At 43.0% G+C, this 16,744-nt stretch overlaps 1 protein-coding gene across 4 annotated transcripts in view; it reads right to left on the reverse strand.

The window, feature by feature from the left end:
- Positions 1–16,744, reverse strand: part of ETV6 (ETS variant transcription factor 6) — a 140,302-nt gene that overhangs the window by 87,595 nt on the left and 35,963 nt on the right. For 2 of the 4 annotated variants that reach the window (XM_069806882.1, XM_069806886.1), the window contains exon 2: positions 5,842–5,971. The exons of 1 other annotated variant lie outside the window; for it this stretch is intronic. In XM_069806882.1, the coding sequence (XP_069662983.1) occupies positions 5,842–5,971 (130 nt within the window). The remainder of the gene's footprint in view (positions 1–5,841; positions 5,972–16,744) is intronic. One more of the 4 variants, XM_069806883.1, reaches the window with a different exon arrangement.

Here is a 16,744-nt window from a genome sequence, read left to right on the forward strand (position 1 = left end):
ATCCTTGGCAACTCTGACAGTGTTGTTGTTTCCTCCTCCTTCTCTTAATTGTTTCCTGCATTCCTTTAAAAAAAAAAAAGAAAAGAGAGAAAGAAAAAGAAAGAAAACTGGTGCCCTTAAAACACAAATGATGCTTATAAGCAACAATGTGTGATCAGGAGAAAGAAACTCATAATAAACTGCTTTCAGGTCTGTTAAATGCCTTAGTTTAAAGAACCTGCCCAACTGAGAGCTCAACTGCCTGGCCTGCCCTACTACTGATGTCCACACTTTGGGGATTATACAGAGGGCTTTTTTGCACAACATGGTACAGCTAGGGTCACAAAGATGTCAAACCAATACAGAGCCACTGGACTAGTCCCCACCAAATCAGATTATCAAATACCAATATAAATAAGCATGCGGAAAGATTCCCATGAAAAGCTCGCTAAAAACTTAAAGCCTTTCATATAATCACTGCAGAAAACTAAATAAACTTCCCTTCTGTCCTCCTTAATGAAGGCAGTAGAACAGACAGTAATTACAAGGGACACAGAAATACTGAAATAAAAAAACATCATCTCACTAGCTGTATGTGACCAGGTCTGGATACTCTGAAGTTCAGCAAAATCACCTGTAGCCTGGAACATATCACACACTGGAAAACCAAAGACAAGAACCTAAGCCTACATTTGAAACAAAAAGTACTCAAAACGATTTTACAAATAGGTAAATAGCTTTCTCCACTACCACGACCCCCCAAAAAGTTCAATGCAGTCAAGATGACAACACCACTGCAGTCCCAATGTAAAAGTTCTCCCCTATGAGGTGTGCATGTAACCTGACATCCAGAGTGTGTCATTTTACTCTGAACATCAGTGCAGTCTGTTGGGGGTTCAGAAAAAACCAACAGCAAGAAAAATTAGCTGCTGCCAAGAATAATTGCTTCATGAATACAGAAAAGTACAGAAAAATGTGTGCAGTGTGCCTTGCTATGACAATGGGCTGCGGGTGTATGAAGGATGCCAACACTGAAGAAAGAAGAGTAATTAGTTCAGAGGAAGAAATGAACACTTGTTCATGCTTTTATCAATAGAAAACACTGTGAAATCTTTGCCCATGAGGCTCATCTCCCTAAACAAACACACACACGTTCCCAAGGGAAGATGCCCTTCAGAGATAAAAATCAGACCGTACAAATCAACAGAAACATGCAAGGGGGAATGCTGCCGCACAGATCATAGCATGCAACAGTCCTTTTTCAGCACTGATATTTCTGTGTCTCGTTGAAGAAGTTTTATGTTGAAGGAGACAAAGAAAACCATGAAGCCTTTAGCACATATTTACAGTTGCTGTTGTAGAAGGCAAACCACCTTATTTTCATCTTGCATGTTACGAAAAAGGAAAAAGCTATTTTCGCTCTGATTCAGAGCATATTAATAGACACAGGGAAGGGTTCTCACATCCATCTCTTAAATGCTGTATCCTCTATCCAGTTCCAAGAGCTTTTTACCACAAGGTATTGGCCATAGCACAAAATGAGTAACTAATGACATTGTACCAGACAAGACAAAAAGATCAGTTTTAATTAAAAAAGAAAAGAAAAAAAAAAAAAAAAAGAGAACTTTCTCTCCATGGTAATATGGAGTAAGTTTCCTCAGAGATAAGAGGTATGCAGATAGTTTCAGGACTTCCATCTATCTCAGTATTCTTGATTATCACAATATCTGGGCAGTCACTATACTAATTTTTACAATGTTTAAGAGCCTTTGCACTCATGTTTTTTTCATTTTACAGCAGGGAAACTGAAATAAGATGTCCAAGATCACAGAAGGCACCAAGGGCAGAGCCTTGTGCGAGAGCTGAACTTGCTTCTCTTGAATCCTCGGTAAACACCTCCATTTTTCCAAACACTCCTTCTATCTGACATTAGTGCAGTCTAGTGGAGCTCAGATACACCGCAAAGCTACCACAACATACACACCAGGGACAAAGAGTGAACTGGAGACCACTGTACTTTCTGACTACATACCTAAAATAGAGGAAAACATATTCTCCAGCTCCCCACTGATAGTTTGTTTACAATGCTCCCAACACTCAGTTACTAGGTAATAAGTGGATGTTAGGCAAACAAGTATGTTTAAAAGTATGGGTCAAAAGTCCCTTCCAGAGAAGCACAGCATCAGAAAAAGGTGTGTATTACCAGAAAATGATTCTCACTCTCCCAGAGCTTTCAAGTTAAGGCCGAATACATTGTACTTCTATACTATAAGAACAGGGCAGGCTGGGAAGAAAGCAGCTAATTAAAACAAGAAAGGCTGTGTGAGAAGGGGAAGGTGCCTTCACATCACCCCCAGGAAAAGGCGTTTTTCTATATTTCTAGCTGTGTTGACCAAAGAGGAGTCCTCCTCTGCATGCTTGTAGCAAAGAGGGATCTGCATTCCACCCTTCCAAACTTTGCACTTCCCCCTTTTCTAGCCTCTGGATCAAATCAGCTCGTCATAGCTGAGACCCATTTGCTCACCCAACAGTGAGAAATAATTTATTGCACCAAAGGAAATTGCTCTACTAATTGTCCTGATACTATTGGCTGTTAGCACCTTCAGAGTGCTCTTAAACATTAAAAAGAGTTAATTTTCTAATAGGAAGGGATAAAACACTGTCTGAATCCACAGAGTGCACTTCATGTTCCATCTGAAACGTTTGCCTCTAGTTCTACCTCCGCTTGGGCCAACTGCTGTCTTCAGCTGCACCTGTAGCACACCTCTTGAACCTGCAAGCTGGCAGAAATGAAGATGTATGGGTTAGGACTGAACTCTGCCTTTATTTCGGTAAATGCCATCAGAATGTCATGGAAACAGAGAATGAGTGGAGGCCTGACAAGCTATCAGCTCTGTGTATGACTGGAGAAACTCACCATATCTCCCTGTCACACTGGAATGAGTGAGGGTTGAGAGAAATTATTACGCTTCACCTAATCAACAAAAACAACAATAAGGCTGGAACCAAACAAAATCTCAGACCTAGAAAACCCTCAGACTCTGCGGAGCTAAACCCAGTCTTCGCACACAGTACCACAGCCTTTAACTAGAAATTAGCTACTTTGCCTGACTTCTAAAGTAGTTCGGATTTAGGACCAAAGTTGTCTCTCAGACACATCTCTTAAAAAAAAAAAAAAAAAACCAAAAAAAACAAACACAAAAATGAGAGGGGTCCATGCAGGAATTGCAAAATCCGATGTTAATACCTCTTAAACCTCATGACCTGACATCCAAGAGGCACTTAGTTATTTCTATACCTCGTATTAGGAAGACTACTCCTGAAATATGATCTTCAGTTCTGTTGTCCTCACTTCAAGAAGGATGTCTGAAGTGGGAAACAGTTCACAGAGATGATACAAACAGAATTTGAAATCTGGAAGCTTTACAGGAAGATTGACAGCCTTAAGAACCTCTCTTCCTATCCAGTTTAGCCAAGAACAGGTTAAGAAGTGACTTTATCTAAAAGCACCTATATCAGGAGTAGTCTTTTGACAATATTTAGCAGGAAAGGAGATAATGAGATCTAATAGTTGGAAACTGAAGCTTGACTAATTCAAACTATAAATAGGGCACTTAAAAAAAGGCAAATAAGGAGCATAATTAAGCATTGAAGGAACATCTAGAGACTTTATATCCTCCCCATCGCTGAAGTCTTTACATGAAGAGCAGAAATCTTTCTGCATAACACACTTAGCTCAGTGACTGGACATAAACGCAGGAGTTACTAAGGAAGTTCTGTAACTCAAGTTATACCAGAGATCGTTTTAGGGATTCATAATGGTCCCTTTTTGCCTAGCTATCAACCTATATGCTTTAAATAGTGGTTCTAACAGTGTTTGGGTCAGTTGGTTGGTGACAGGGTTTGGGTCAATATTGACCACATACTGACCTACAAAATACTATACTGCCAGGGACTACAACTAGTAGGACTATGTAAACCTGCTCCATGTTGTTTATGACCTGAGACACTAACTTTATGGAAGACTATTCCACAGATATTTAATGATTAGTCGTCTGTGTTTTCACACTACAAGTCAGACTGGTATGTAAATACTAATGGGAAAGAAGGCTCCTTGCAGGTTTAAAAATGTGCCAATCAAAAGAAAAGAAAAAACAAAACAAAAATCAAGGTGAAAGGCTCGATCACACCTAAAAACATTGGATAAAAAGTGTTCACTGAGAAGAAGCCTTATAGGCTTCACACTACCTCGCATGCTGGCTCGCTGATGGGAAGGAAGCAGGTAGTAAGCACAGTGCCCCACCCCTTTCAGCGTCAAGGGTCTCTGCTTTCCTGCCTTGTGCATCTGCCAGACCCAGTGGGGAAGGCAGCAAGTAACTGGAAAGCCAGCCGTGATCCTAGCTGTGGAGAGGACAGACAGTGGCTCCCACAGCAGAAGTAAATAGTACCAGCTAATGCAATGGGGGGGGGGGGGGGGGGGGGGGGGAATCTCGGGGATTAAAAGTGCCAATGGCAAAAAGAACTGCTTCTGTGTTGTTTTTTTTCTGTCTAAGTTTTGGGCAAAGCATAGAAATGCCCTGTAAGTGTGGCAGCAAGTCCTCCCCAGGCTGGGGAAACAGGCCAGCAGCCACACATACAGGCAAGCAGGGTCTGGGAGCTCGCAGATACTCAGGCAGCAACCAGACATGGCCAGAAATGCTGCAGCGCCAGTTCCCATTCCCATCAGAAAGCACAGAAAAGGTACAACCTGGGCTATGCTGCAAGACAGGCAGAAAAGAGTAAAAGGCAGCAGCAGGCAAAAACAGGACTGTGCAGAACGCAGCATGGGCAACGAGTGACCTTGGGGCAGAGCAAATCAGTGACCAGCAAGGGAGCGAGCACAGGATTACAGAAGCGCTGGGAGCACAGTTTGCATCCAGAAAAGGAGTGTGCCTGGAAGACAGCTGAGGACAGGAATGAGAATGTCTTGTGATAAACATGGACTTTTTTTTCACCCCTGAAATCCCAAACACATTTGTCAGATGGCAATGCACAAAGTTCCATTTGCTCCTGGCCCTGTTGCTTGTTGTCGCTCAAGTACCCCAGGAATGTAACACCTGACAAAAGTAAACCTCTCAATTTACATCAGAACTGCTTCCCCTCCAAAAAGGAAAATTCCACTCTTCCTTGTCCCCATCCTATCTCACTAATTCACCTCTCGCTGGCCAGCAGCCCTTGGCCTTTCCTATTCCTCAAACATTAAATCATCTCAGCAAGGAAGCGCCTGGCTCTCGCCTTGCCCCCAAGCTCCAGTTTTTGTTCCAATGTCAGTGATATGCCCTTCCTCCTTTGCAGCATCCTTTTGTGCACAGCTAAGCTCATTCTTCCTCCTTTCCCACTGCCACTGTCAGGACACATGCTCTGTAGTAGAGAGCCTGGGCACCTGGAGTATTTAATATTGAGACCCATAACAACCTGAAAAATACCCACAGCACAAATGCACTCTACTTGCCACAGTTTGTGCTGTGACACAAGGTCAGAGTTTCACATAGCTGAACAATTCCTATACCATGGAAGGAAACATAGCACTTCCTGTCAAAATAAAACCTCCACATTTGTGCCTGTCATGAGAAATAAGCCAAATCCTTGACAGGGGGTGCAGGGGATGGGAGCAGGGGGCGGGATATAATGTACTGTATTTAAGAGTAATTTCCTTTGGTTAAAAATAATATTTAGAAAAATCAAACCAGCTAGAGCGTAAAAAAAAAAAAAAAAAGTCTAAAGCCAGGGGGCTTCCCCGCTCTCTTCCATAAAAATAGAAATACCTCCTCACCCCACCCCGCACCCTGCAAGAATGTAAGAAGCCTCAGCGCTGACACTCACGCAGGTGTGCCGGCAGTCTGATTGTGTCTTCCTCCATCCTGATCGCTCGAGGCACTGGGACATGTAGTGGTGAAGAGGAAGTGTAATTTGGTACCGGGCTCACTGGAGGTGTGTACGAAATTCTTTCCTGCTGTTAAAAAGAAAGCGGGGTGGGGGGGAGAGAAAGAGAGAGGACAACGTGAACTTTGGAACAGAGGTGTGAAACCAAGGCAGGGGAGGGGGAAGTGGGTGGAAGGAAGGAAGTATGCGCGCGTGGTGGGGGCGAGCAGCACTAGCGATGCACCTGGCTGCCCAGGGAGCCACGGAGCACAGCACGCTTGCGGGCAAGTGCTGCGCAGGCGACGTGCTGCCCAGTGTTGCAGCCAGGGGCCCAACAGCTCTTAGGGCGACGGGTTTGATTTTCTAAAGGTAGGTCCATGAAGTTTCCAAGGGTCTTCTCAGAAATTTGCCAGAAGGAAAGGGAAGTGACACATAAGTGGGGAGACTCTCAGGGTTTTATGTCGGTGAAAATCTTACAGCAACTCCATGATACATGCATGAGTACTGTTACAGAAAGTGTCAAAACCACTTAATCTTAAGCTAACATATCAGTCATGATCTGAGCATGTTTATTAACTATTTAACACTTTAAAATGCTATGAAGGAGTAAAGACATTAGTTTTGTCTTTGCTGCAGAAAACCCTACTCTATTGCTAAAAACTACTCTGTTTACCATCGAGTAATGTAGTACTTTTTTTTCCTTGCCTAAACTAGTTACTAGCACTTTCTTTGAAGTAGTTTAACTTGCAACCAAATAAGTCAGCATACAGAAAACAGCTACGCAAGGACAGTCAAATAGAGTTAAAGGGCAATTTGTGAATGTTGCATTAGTTTCATAATTGTCACTGTTAACGTTTTTATTTCTGAAAATGTCTGCCAAGAAATTTAAGACTGAAATTTCATCTGATTTGATGGAAAAATTCTTCCCTATTCTAAGCCTGTACTCCAATCACAGCACAAATTATACCCTTTGTAAATAAACATAGTCACAATTTTACAGGAGCATAAAAAAAAATCATTATCATATGCTTCCTGGAAGGCAATACATGCTATTCCCCAAAACTGTGCTGCTGACATTTAATGATGGCAGTGCGAACAGCCACATACGTACACACATAGAGAAGCAAAAAGCGCTACCTTTATTTCTTAGCATTTTCAAGAAAGTACATGTGCAGCCCCCCACCCTGACCCTGATCTCTGGCAAATGGAAAAGACAAATTTGGTGCTGGAGCAAGAGAAGGTAATTACTTCCATTACAAACCACAACATTATCATGGCTGTGTGGCAGGGAACTAGACTAAGGCTGATAGAGGCACCTGCAGAACGTAAGCACCCTCACTGCCAGCAAAGAGAAGGAGAGGTTTGTACAACATGAGTAAATAATAACTAAATGTACCAAAGCAGAAAACTCTTCAGGCAGACTAGACGACATGTCCAAAAAGAAATAGGACACAGAGCACCCAGAAAGCCAGTTCATTCTGGCGCAAGGTGCTGCTATCAGCTTGCTGCTGAGGAGCTCACACAGAACCAGAAGTTTTGCCTCAACGTCTGGAGTCCCACCACTATACTATAGGCACCGCTGCTGACAGTCATTGCAGAGAAGACTGACGGCATGTGGAGAATAAACTGTTCTAACTATTCTGGGTTTAGACAGAGTGGGAAGACAGGCCTGGTTCACTCCACCATCGCTATGTTTTTTCTGCGAGTACCAGCCTCCATGGCTTTCAGCTCAGTACTTGTTACCCAGAAATTGTTCAATCTTATGTTCCAGTCTCCCACAAAGCTCTTTAATATCTTACTGCGTCCACTCAGTTTCTTTCTACTCATCACTGTCCAGGCAACAGCAACCCATTAGCTCATATGAATTTAGTTTTTCTTAGTTAATAAACAGGGATGTTCACTGAGACGTGGTGAAAGATGCACCTGTGGAGCTACAAAACATTATTCTGCTTTCAACTTATGCAACTCCTTCCCTGACCCAAAACGGCTGACTCTGTGCTTCGCGTTCCTGCAAGGCGCAGTGCGCTCTGCCCATTCTCCAGTCTTACTGCCCATCTGCACCTTCTCGCCACTGGTGCATAATACCAGCGATGCGCAAGGAGACCAGCCACTTCCTAGCATTTCCTGCTGCGATCCACAGCTCAGATTATCGAACCACACTGCAGCTGCTCGTTTTGCTTATTGAATGAGATATTTATAAAAAGAGGAACACTTCTGAAACATAGCCACACAGATGCCTGCCTCTGCAAACAGGCACTAGAGGATAGATGGGAGACCTGAAGTCCTTTTCCTCCCTGCTGAAGAACACAGGATACAGTCCAACCTCAGGTCACATTCCATCCTCACAGAAATTCTGAATCACCACTGCAAAGACAAGGGCTAAGTGGCTTCAAAGGGCCTTCTTACTGGCCAACAGCAAGAGGAAAGTGCAAGCTGAAGACAAAATTAAATCCAGAACCCCATGCACTTCCCCCACCACCCAGGAGGTGCTGTATCAAACTAAGACATTACGCTTGCAGTACCTGCTGCCTTTCTCTCCACACTGATAAACCTCCTAAAGGCACACGGTAACCTCATTTATACCACAACAGCTTCATTGAGATTTACTGTTAGAAATAAAGACATTTAATTCATTGTTTCCTAGTATTCGTAAGAACAGGACAGTAAAAACTAAAAAGAAGTTGTGGAAATGCAGTTACTTTTTCCACATAATTGAATGACCACAGTAATGTGTGAATTGGTAATATTTCCAGAACACATTTTACAAGGCACAAAACGGAGTTAGCTATCCAACTCTTACTGGTGCCTTTGAAATGCCCCCTCTTACTAATCCTGCATTTTCTTCCAGCACCTTTAACCCAAATATCAAAGCAATTCACAGACATTAGGTAAGTCTTTTGCCTTTTATTAGGCACACGGACAACTTGAGTTACAGAACGAGCAAAGCTCAAATGTGCTAAGTAATTTCAGAGTTAAGCTGTCTTGAAAAAGGACGGCATGTGTCTCTCAAGGGCAATGCATTTAACAAGTGCATCCTGAAACAGCAGCCCTTGTAACTGTCCTGGCCAGATTTCCAAAAGGTGTGGAATGGCACCGGGAGGTCAAGGCGCTGGGCTTGTGGAAAAATGAGCTTCAGCCCTGTTTGCAGCATGAGTCAGTAACATGGCTGGAAGCAGAACTGCAAACATCAGTCCAGTCCTGCAACCTACTGTAGCTCTGTGCTTCAGCCACAAGCAACTCCCAGCCTACACAGACGTGTGAATGCACAAGGTCACATTTGCTCCTCCAGGCTTTTTGAGGCTTTTTTAGAGTCACACTTCCAGGAAGTACCTGTTGTACTCACACCACTGAGAACAGATGTGCTTTAATCTTCACAACTCCAGAACTGCCTAGTGCTTCTCTCTGTGGGATCCATCAGACAAAAACATGGCTGGTATCTCATACTTCTAAGGTTATGCAACTAGATACTCCACTACTAGGAATTTTTCTGAAGGGTTTCCTAACCAGTCAGTTTAATATTTCCCTTTGCATTAAGGCCAAGAATAGATGGTTCAATGGTAAGATTGTTGAAGCAACAGCTTGGGAGTAAGGATAGGTAGTGCTGGTAGTAGAACCAGCATGAATCTTGCGTGTACTTGAGCAAACAGCCTTGCTGTAGCCTAGTCTACCGGTAAAAGAGACTAAACCAATACACATTTGGTGTGGTCCTTTGAGATTATTGGTGATGAGTACTAGGAAAGAGTTTGGCATTACCACATTCCAGATTCGCCACCTGCCAGCAGACTCTATAAACATTTAAACCCACAAGTGACCAAACACTCAGCCCTAAACAACTGCCATCTATAAGCAACTTCAAAATAGCAGCTCCCTAGTATTTTGCCAGTAGCCACAATGAGGTGGCTAAAACACTTGGCATATTGCTTGCTGTCATCATTTTTGAAAGGCTTCTTCAGCTCACAGTTTCACCATGAAATTTCACCTTGACTACAGTAATTGAAGAGATGCATTAAGTCAACTTTTATGGGGACCCTCCTTGGGGTTTACTCTAGTGGCTGGTGCTCCAACAGTGCCACCTAGACAACCAACCAGGTCTGCTGAGAGTGGGTCGTGCTTTCACCTGCCCGATCTAGCAGAGACAGATTGAAACACATGGTTAAAAATCAAGACAAGCTATGGTTTTGTTCTCTTTGTACTAGAAAAGTATAAAATACTAAATATCCAGGTGCTGAGAAAGCCTTAGATCAAACCATCCTGTCTGAAAAAGGAAGGTAACTCAAAAGCTATATTGATCATGAATATCTAGTAGGAGTGTACATAACAGCTGCCTAGACACCCAAAGCCATCAAAGCACACACTAATTTCAGTTTGAAGAATTGGGTAGGTCCTTTACAGACAAAATCTACCAACAGGTAGCAAATTCTGTAAGGAACACAAATAATTCATACTGCTAAAATAATAATAATAAAAAAATTCAAAATTGCAAAATTAAGTTTGTAGTCACCTTTTAAAAAAAACTCTAGCAGTTGAGGATAAGTGAGGCTGCAAGTAAAAACAGCTTCACGCTTTTGCTTAAGTTATGCCCTTCTAAACTCCAAAGCAGCAGCCTTCATCATGAATGTTCTCCAGCTTGCAGTTTAATAGTCTTTTTGTCCCTTTACTAACTTCATTCAGATGACAGGCACAAAGAACATACATGTTTTTGCAGAAATGAAAAGAAAATATGTAAGAAAGCATGCTAAGCAAGCCCTCATGTCCCAATGACAAGACTACTTCAGTAGTTGGATAGGTGGTATACTAAAATGACTTTTTTTTAATTGATAAAGCAAAGAAAGGCATTATCTATGCAGCAGTTTCCAGGAAACCAGAACAGCCAACATGGTCTGGAAATACCCTGCACTGGACAGAAAAGGCAGCTGACTCTTACCACTGTGTAAAAACTTACTCCTATACTGCATGTAATGATACTGCACAGGGCAAAATTAAACTGGGAGTGAAAGCTGACATGCATTTGCCCCCCAGGCTGCTGGTGTACATGTGCCACTCTGCACCTGTCTTGTTGCATTTGCTGTTCATCTTTTGCTTCTCCAAACAGCCCAGAGTCCCCCTACTCCCCAGAGAAGCAGGCATTACCGCAAGGTGGAGATACAGCAATTTGTGCTGTGGTAACTATCAGGAAGCCAACAGTTAGAAGTAAAAGAGGACAAAGTTACCTGTCGTGTCCTCACAGGCCGTCCTTGCTTACTCGCAAGACAGTGGTCGCAGGACGCTGCTTTAAGGGAAGCTTCCAGCTCCCTGGGTATCATCCCATCACCCTGCTCCAACTCCTCGCCTAGGGGACAGGCACTCAGAGAGGGCAGTACTAGCAAGTGTGCAGATATTCTGGTGCCCTCTTAGATTTCTGGGGAAGCCCTAGGCTTAAAAACCCTGAGTAACATGCCCTTGGCTTGTGTAAATCCAGGTTTGAAACATACAGTTGTAGCTCTCAGGACCATAAAAGCTGGTGTTCTGGACACAACCACCATAAACCCCAAATCACGGCTCTGCAAGGACATGGGACCAGGGCTATCTCTTTCAGCATGCACACCAAGGCAGGGAAAGTAGAAAGACAAGCCAAAGGACCAGGAGCTAGGGTGAGCCTGGGAAGGTCTGTTTTTGCTACTGTGGATCCTCCTAGGAGTAGGCACGTTGGGTACGGTAGCGGAGAAAAAATGGCCTTAGAGAAAAGGGTTGTTGGGGGAGGAATGAGGTGCTTGCAGGAAAGATACAGAAGGTCCTGCATGTCTGGGCACTCAGCAGGGCAATGCCAGCAAACCAGCCGCAGAGTAGCACAGGGAAAACAGCAGGAGATTCAAGTTACTTAACCATTAGGGAAGCAAGTGAGGGGAAGAGGAAAGGGAAGGAAGACATATGCAGTGTTCACCAGGGTTTTGTATGCAACACTATAGCTGGATACGAAAGTCCAAGAGACCACTATGAGATGAGTTACAAGGCCTAACATAGGGAAGAGGGGGGAAATCAGAGCCCCTAAGAGACAGTATGGCACCAGCTACACAATTACAACATTTTGGGATTTTGGTCAATGTTATAGTTTGTGTACTCCAACTTCTGCCAGGGACAAAGGATCAGGCTCCAGAAAAAGCAAAGTAGAGCTCTGCAGCACCAGGGTATGAATTAAACTCTCCACTTCCCTCCCTTCCCCCAGCTGCTGTCATCTTCTTAATTTCCATGGCAGACTTCTCATTTTTGATCCCATTAATATAGCAATTCACGTCAAATCTATAGCAGCATAATCAGCACACTATCAGTAATTAGAGAAATTAAAACAAACACAGCTCTCTGGAATGGACCTTATGCAAAGCAGCACTGGGAAAAGATTAACATCTCATTTCCTGCACACAGAGAGCAGAGATTGTCTCGGTGACCTTAGTGATTTTGTGAAGTTCAGTTCCTCCCTGCCTCCTCCCTTCAGCCTGCTTCTGACGAACCTCCCAGCAGAGGGGCAGGAGATGGCTACCCTCTCACATCTGAATCCTTACTCAAGCAAATAAAAAAAAAACCCACAGAGGTGCAACAGTTCATTACAAAAGGGAAGGGTAAAGGAGACAGTGGGGAAGTTCATGCTTCTCCCAAAATGACTACAGCCACTGTTCTAATTAAATTAAAATCGTACAGACAGCAATATTGATGCACTCAAGTGTTGTGAAAAGGCAGCTTGCAGAGGTCATTGTTGTTGAAAATGCATGATATGGTTGCATTATTGTCTAAGCACTGCAAAATATCTCAAATTAGCAAATATAAATGAAGCAAAAAAACTAGCTGAACCACATACTCAAAAAGTATTTCTTTGCTGAGGTCACTGCTAATATAGGGGAATAGAGAGTAGAAACAGGCTGTGGGGAAGATTATATCAGGTAAAACTACAAGATAATACTAAGGCAAAAAGCTTAATGAGATTCATGAAAGGATTAGTCATTTATATGAACAATAAAGAATGTTATCCATAGATATCCCAGCTAGGCAGCACAAAATATATATGGGAGGCAGATTCATATATGGGAGGCAGATTCTGGTTCAGAACTTGGAAGTGGAATCATCGCACTCCAAAACGGGAGTAAAGCATTATCTATTTTAAGTGGGAGGCCCTTCCACTCACCCTTCTTCAGCAAGGCTCCAAGAAGACGCAGTAAAGCTGGGACTTGACCCACCTGACCTACTACTTCAAGGCAGAAGTCAACAATGGATTCAGCTGCCTGATGTTAAGAAACTATCTGCCCCCAGCCCCTTTCCACATGCAATTCCAAAATTCGCTTAATGGGGTTGTCACTGCAACATTCCTCCCGAGAACTTGCTGCTGACCTCTGTTTAAGCAGAGCACAGAGAAAGGTTAGCCTGCTCTGATCCACAGGACAATCCCTTTTTGCACCTACATCATGATTTTGTTAGCACACTTGCTTAGCACAAAGCATCACAGAAGGCTCAAGAGAGTTTATTGCACAGCTGGAATAAAACACATGAGGCTTTGAAGTCCTGTGGCCAATGAGTAAGCAGCAGGGAGGGCAACAGAGAAGGACTTTCCAGGCTTAGATATCTGCACATCAGAGATATTTCACTGCATCTTTTTCGTATTCTCTTTTCTAAAACAGGGAGTGCTGGGGAGCCTCATCCTGTAACATACAATGGTTGTACAACCCTGCCTGTACGTGTGGAAATTCACACCCTGAACACCCGTAATTGGAGTCATGCATCCATTTCAGTACAAAATTTCTGGAGGCCATGGAACTGAGATGGGAAGACTAAGGGAAAACATGGTCTACAGGGAGCTGCCCTCTCACGTGTTATGGGAAAGGAGAATCTTGGAGCTACTCTGCAGCTTCTCAGGACTGGCATGGCAGCTCAAGTGTTTCACTCAGCTGTATTAAGGAGCTGCCACTTTACTGGCAAGCTGCAATGCTACTATGTATTCAAACACATTTCCAGGACAAACATCATTTCTGGTCTTTCTACAAGGGATGAGTGTTGCTTCCTGAGTATTTTTACTGAAGCTACAATTACTGTGAACAGGAGCCTTCACAACAAGGGATGTCAAATATTTCCATAGCATGAACGACAGGTCAGAACTGTCACATGGATGAGGTCAACTCATTCACTACCGTGGATTATCTACGTGATCATCACGTAGTGGAAAAATCATGGGAGACTAATTCACATAGAAGTCATAGCTTCTTTTAATCCTCACTCACTGATAGAAACAAAATTCCTGAAGAGCTACAACACTCTGAAATACACATTTTAAAAATACAATTTAAAAATATAAGAAATGACCCTTCTTGGTCCCATTGCAAGGCTGGAATCTGCTCTCATCTATACCTGCAAAATTCTCCAGCGATTTTTTTAAAACAACGATTCTGGTCCCAATTAGTGGAAGTAAAGTCCACATACGGGCCTCAATCTTTATCTTCTCCAGTTCAGTCACTTAAGTTTACTTTCTCTCCTTATCTACATGAAATCAGTTTGAACCTGAGGGTGAACAGTGTGTATATATGCCTGTTTGGAAACAAATTGCATCATGATATGCCATAATTATCTTATATCTGTTACTATTTGAAAATACAGGCACACCCAAAAATCAGTTACTATAATAAACTGGGAAAAAGTTGTTTATGTTTGATCAAGTAGGTGCCTACCCTGGTAGGCATGAGAACATCTCTCCTCTATGAAGAAAAGTTATCCAATATTGGAGGCACTGAGAAGACAACCCTGATCGCAGGCTTGGGTTCTGGCGTTGGAAGACCATTTCAGACCAGAAAACTGGTGTACCTACTTATTCTGTGAAACAACAGTTTAACTCTGCAAGGTTGACATCTTTACAACTTTCCTCACCAGCAAAACAAAACACTATTGGCATACACAACACCACCGCATTTTCATGACAGCTCTTCATCACACTTCAGACTTCTGGCAGACTTTCCATGAAAAAGGACATACTAAATGCACAGAGAAACCTTGGGGTGCCACGACGAGGTCTAACCCTACACCTTACAGTTGCTGCACCTAAAGGTTCAAGTAGTGCAAAAGTAACCCAGCATACACAGCATGCCAGGGAGTGTGCTATATCCCCTCGTTCGACACCACCTCTAAGTAGGTAAAGGCAACTTTCCAGAGGGAATCTAGGCCAGCCCAGGAAGAGGACAGCTATAATAAGGGATGTTGGTGAAAAAATGGGCAGATCCACTTGGGTGCTCAGGAAGAGTGAACAGAATCCACAAAGAGAGAAAGACAGCCAAATAAAACACCCATTCTCAAAGACTGTATTAATAAGCTAGTCCAGAAAAAAGCAGTGATGGATGTTTGCCACTGTAAAATATCAGAAGGATTCACATTATTTGACTCCCAGCATACTAAATGCAGAGGGAGTTCCTAAAAAGGACCACACTTGCACTGACCTTGTCTTCTGTACAGAAGCTGGACGTGGAAGAAACATCAAATTACGATCTTCCTCTCCCACCGTCTTTTGCCTAACCCAGCCACGTACTTTAACGTGAACAACATGAGATCAGTGTGACTAAAAAGGAAACTCTAGCTGACAAAGGAGAGTATATAAAAAACAGCTGGTAGGATTTCACTTAGAATATTGCATCCTGCACATTTGCAAGCTCTTCATTCTGCCTCAGAGAGATATATATATATACACACACACATACAAATCTATATATGCAAGATAGACAAGTTTTAGAAGAGTCAGAAGGTCTAGCTTATAAGGAAGGAATAAAGGAACTACAGGGACAAAGAGAGATATGACAGATACAGCTCAACAGCCAAAAGGAAATAAAAATAGAGGAAAGGGAAGATAACCTGGAAGATATATTGCAGAAGGATAAGCTAATGAGAAGCTGCGATTAAAACATAAGATGCAATGGGAGACCACTGCAGGAAGCTGAGTTACATCAAAAGAAATACAATCTGCAGACAGGTCAACCTCTACAAGAATCATGTTATTTTTTGCAATTTATTTAACAAGCTATTTAGCAGCTTTCAGAAGGTCCCTCCAGTCAGCAGTCTATGGGTATGAGAATGCAAACTAGAAGAAACTGAACCTTTTGCTGATCAATGCATCAGACACAGGCATAGCTTGAGGCACAGCAAAATCTTTTATTTCCACTAAAACATGGTCCTTCCAGCACAGAACCATCAGGACTGGGAGAACTTTAAGGAGACCTTTTAAATATGTTTGTAGAGAAACAGCTGGGCATGGTACAGCATATCTGATTCAAAAGAAGAAAAGATGAGCTTTCACGTGTGTTTGAAAAGAAGCTGAAGCTCCTGAACAAGCCATCCTTTTAAGGAGGGGTAGGTGACAGGACAGCAGAAACTGAATTCGACAATATGGTCTATATTCCAGGGACAATGACAGGGTCGAGTGATGGCTCTTTATTAAATGCTTTCTCCTCCATTAATGCTGCACACTCTAATGATTTGGCCATTACCATTAACAAATCTGCAATGTCCCTGCCTGGAGCTAATAAGTAATGAACTAAGTGGGTGAATTTTCTGTTGTGTAAGGAGAGCTATTAGCAATCCTTTCCCAACTGCTCTGAAAACAAGAGATGCCTTCCAGGTACAACCTGTCCATGTGACAGGGTACATCCCACACAGCCCTTATTCCTTCAGTCTGGAAATTCCAGTGGCACTCCCAGCACTCAGAAGGGGAACAAGAAGTGGATCACCCCCTGCATAGTGCTGCTGTATGGGGCTGGGTAGCAGATGCCACACCACAAAGCACAGGAAAAAACAAGCTCCGCAGAAGATGTTTGAAGAGAAATGGTGAGAAGGACAGGAGTCTGTTCCCAGACCTGCTACTGACTCT

The sequence above is a fragment of the Haliaeetus albicilla genome, chromosome 19 (assembly GCF_947461875.1).
Source record: "Haliaeetus albicilla chromosome 19, bHalAlb1.1, whole genome shotgun sequence".
Lineage (NCBI taxonomy): Eukaryota > Metazoa > Chordata > Aves > Accipitriformes > Accipitridae > Haliaeetus > Haliaeetus albicilla.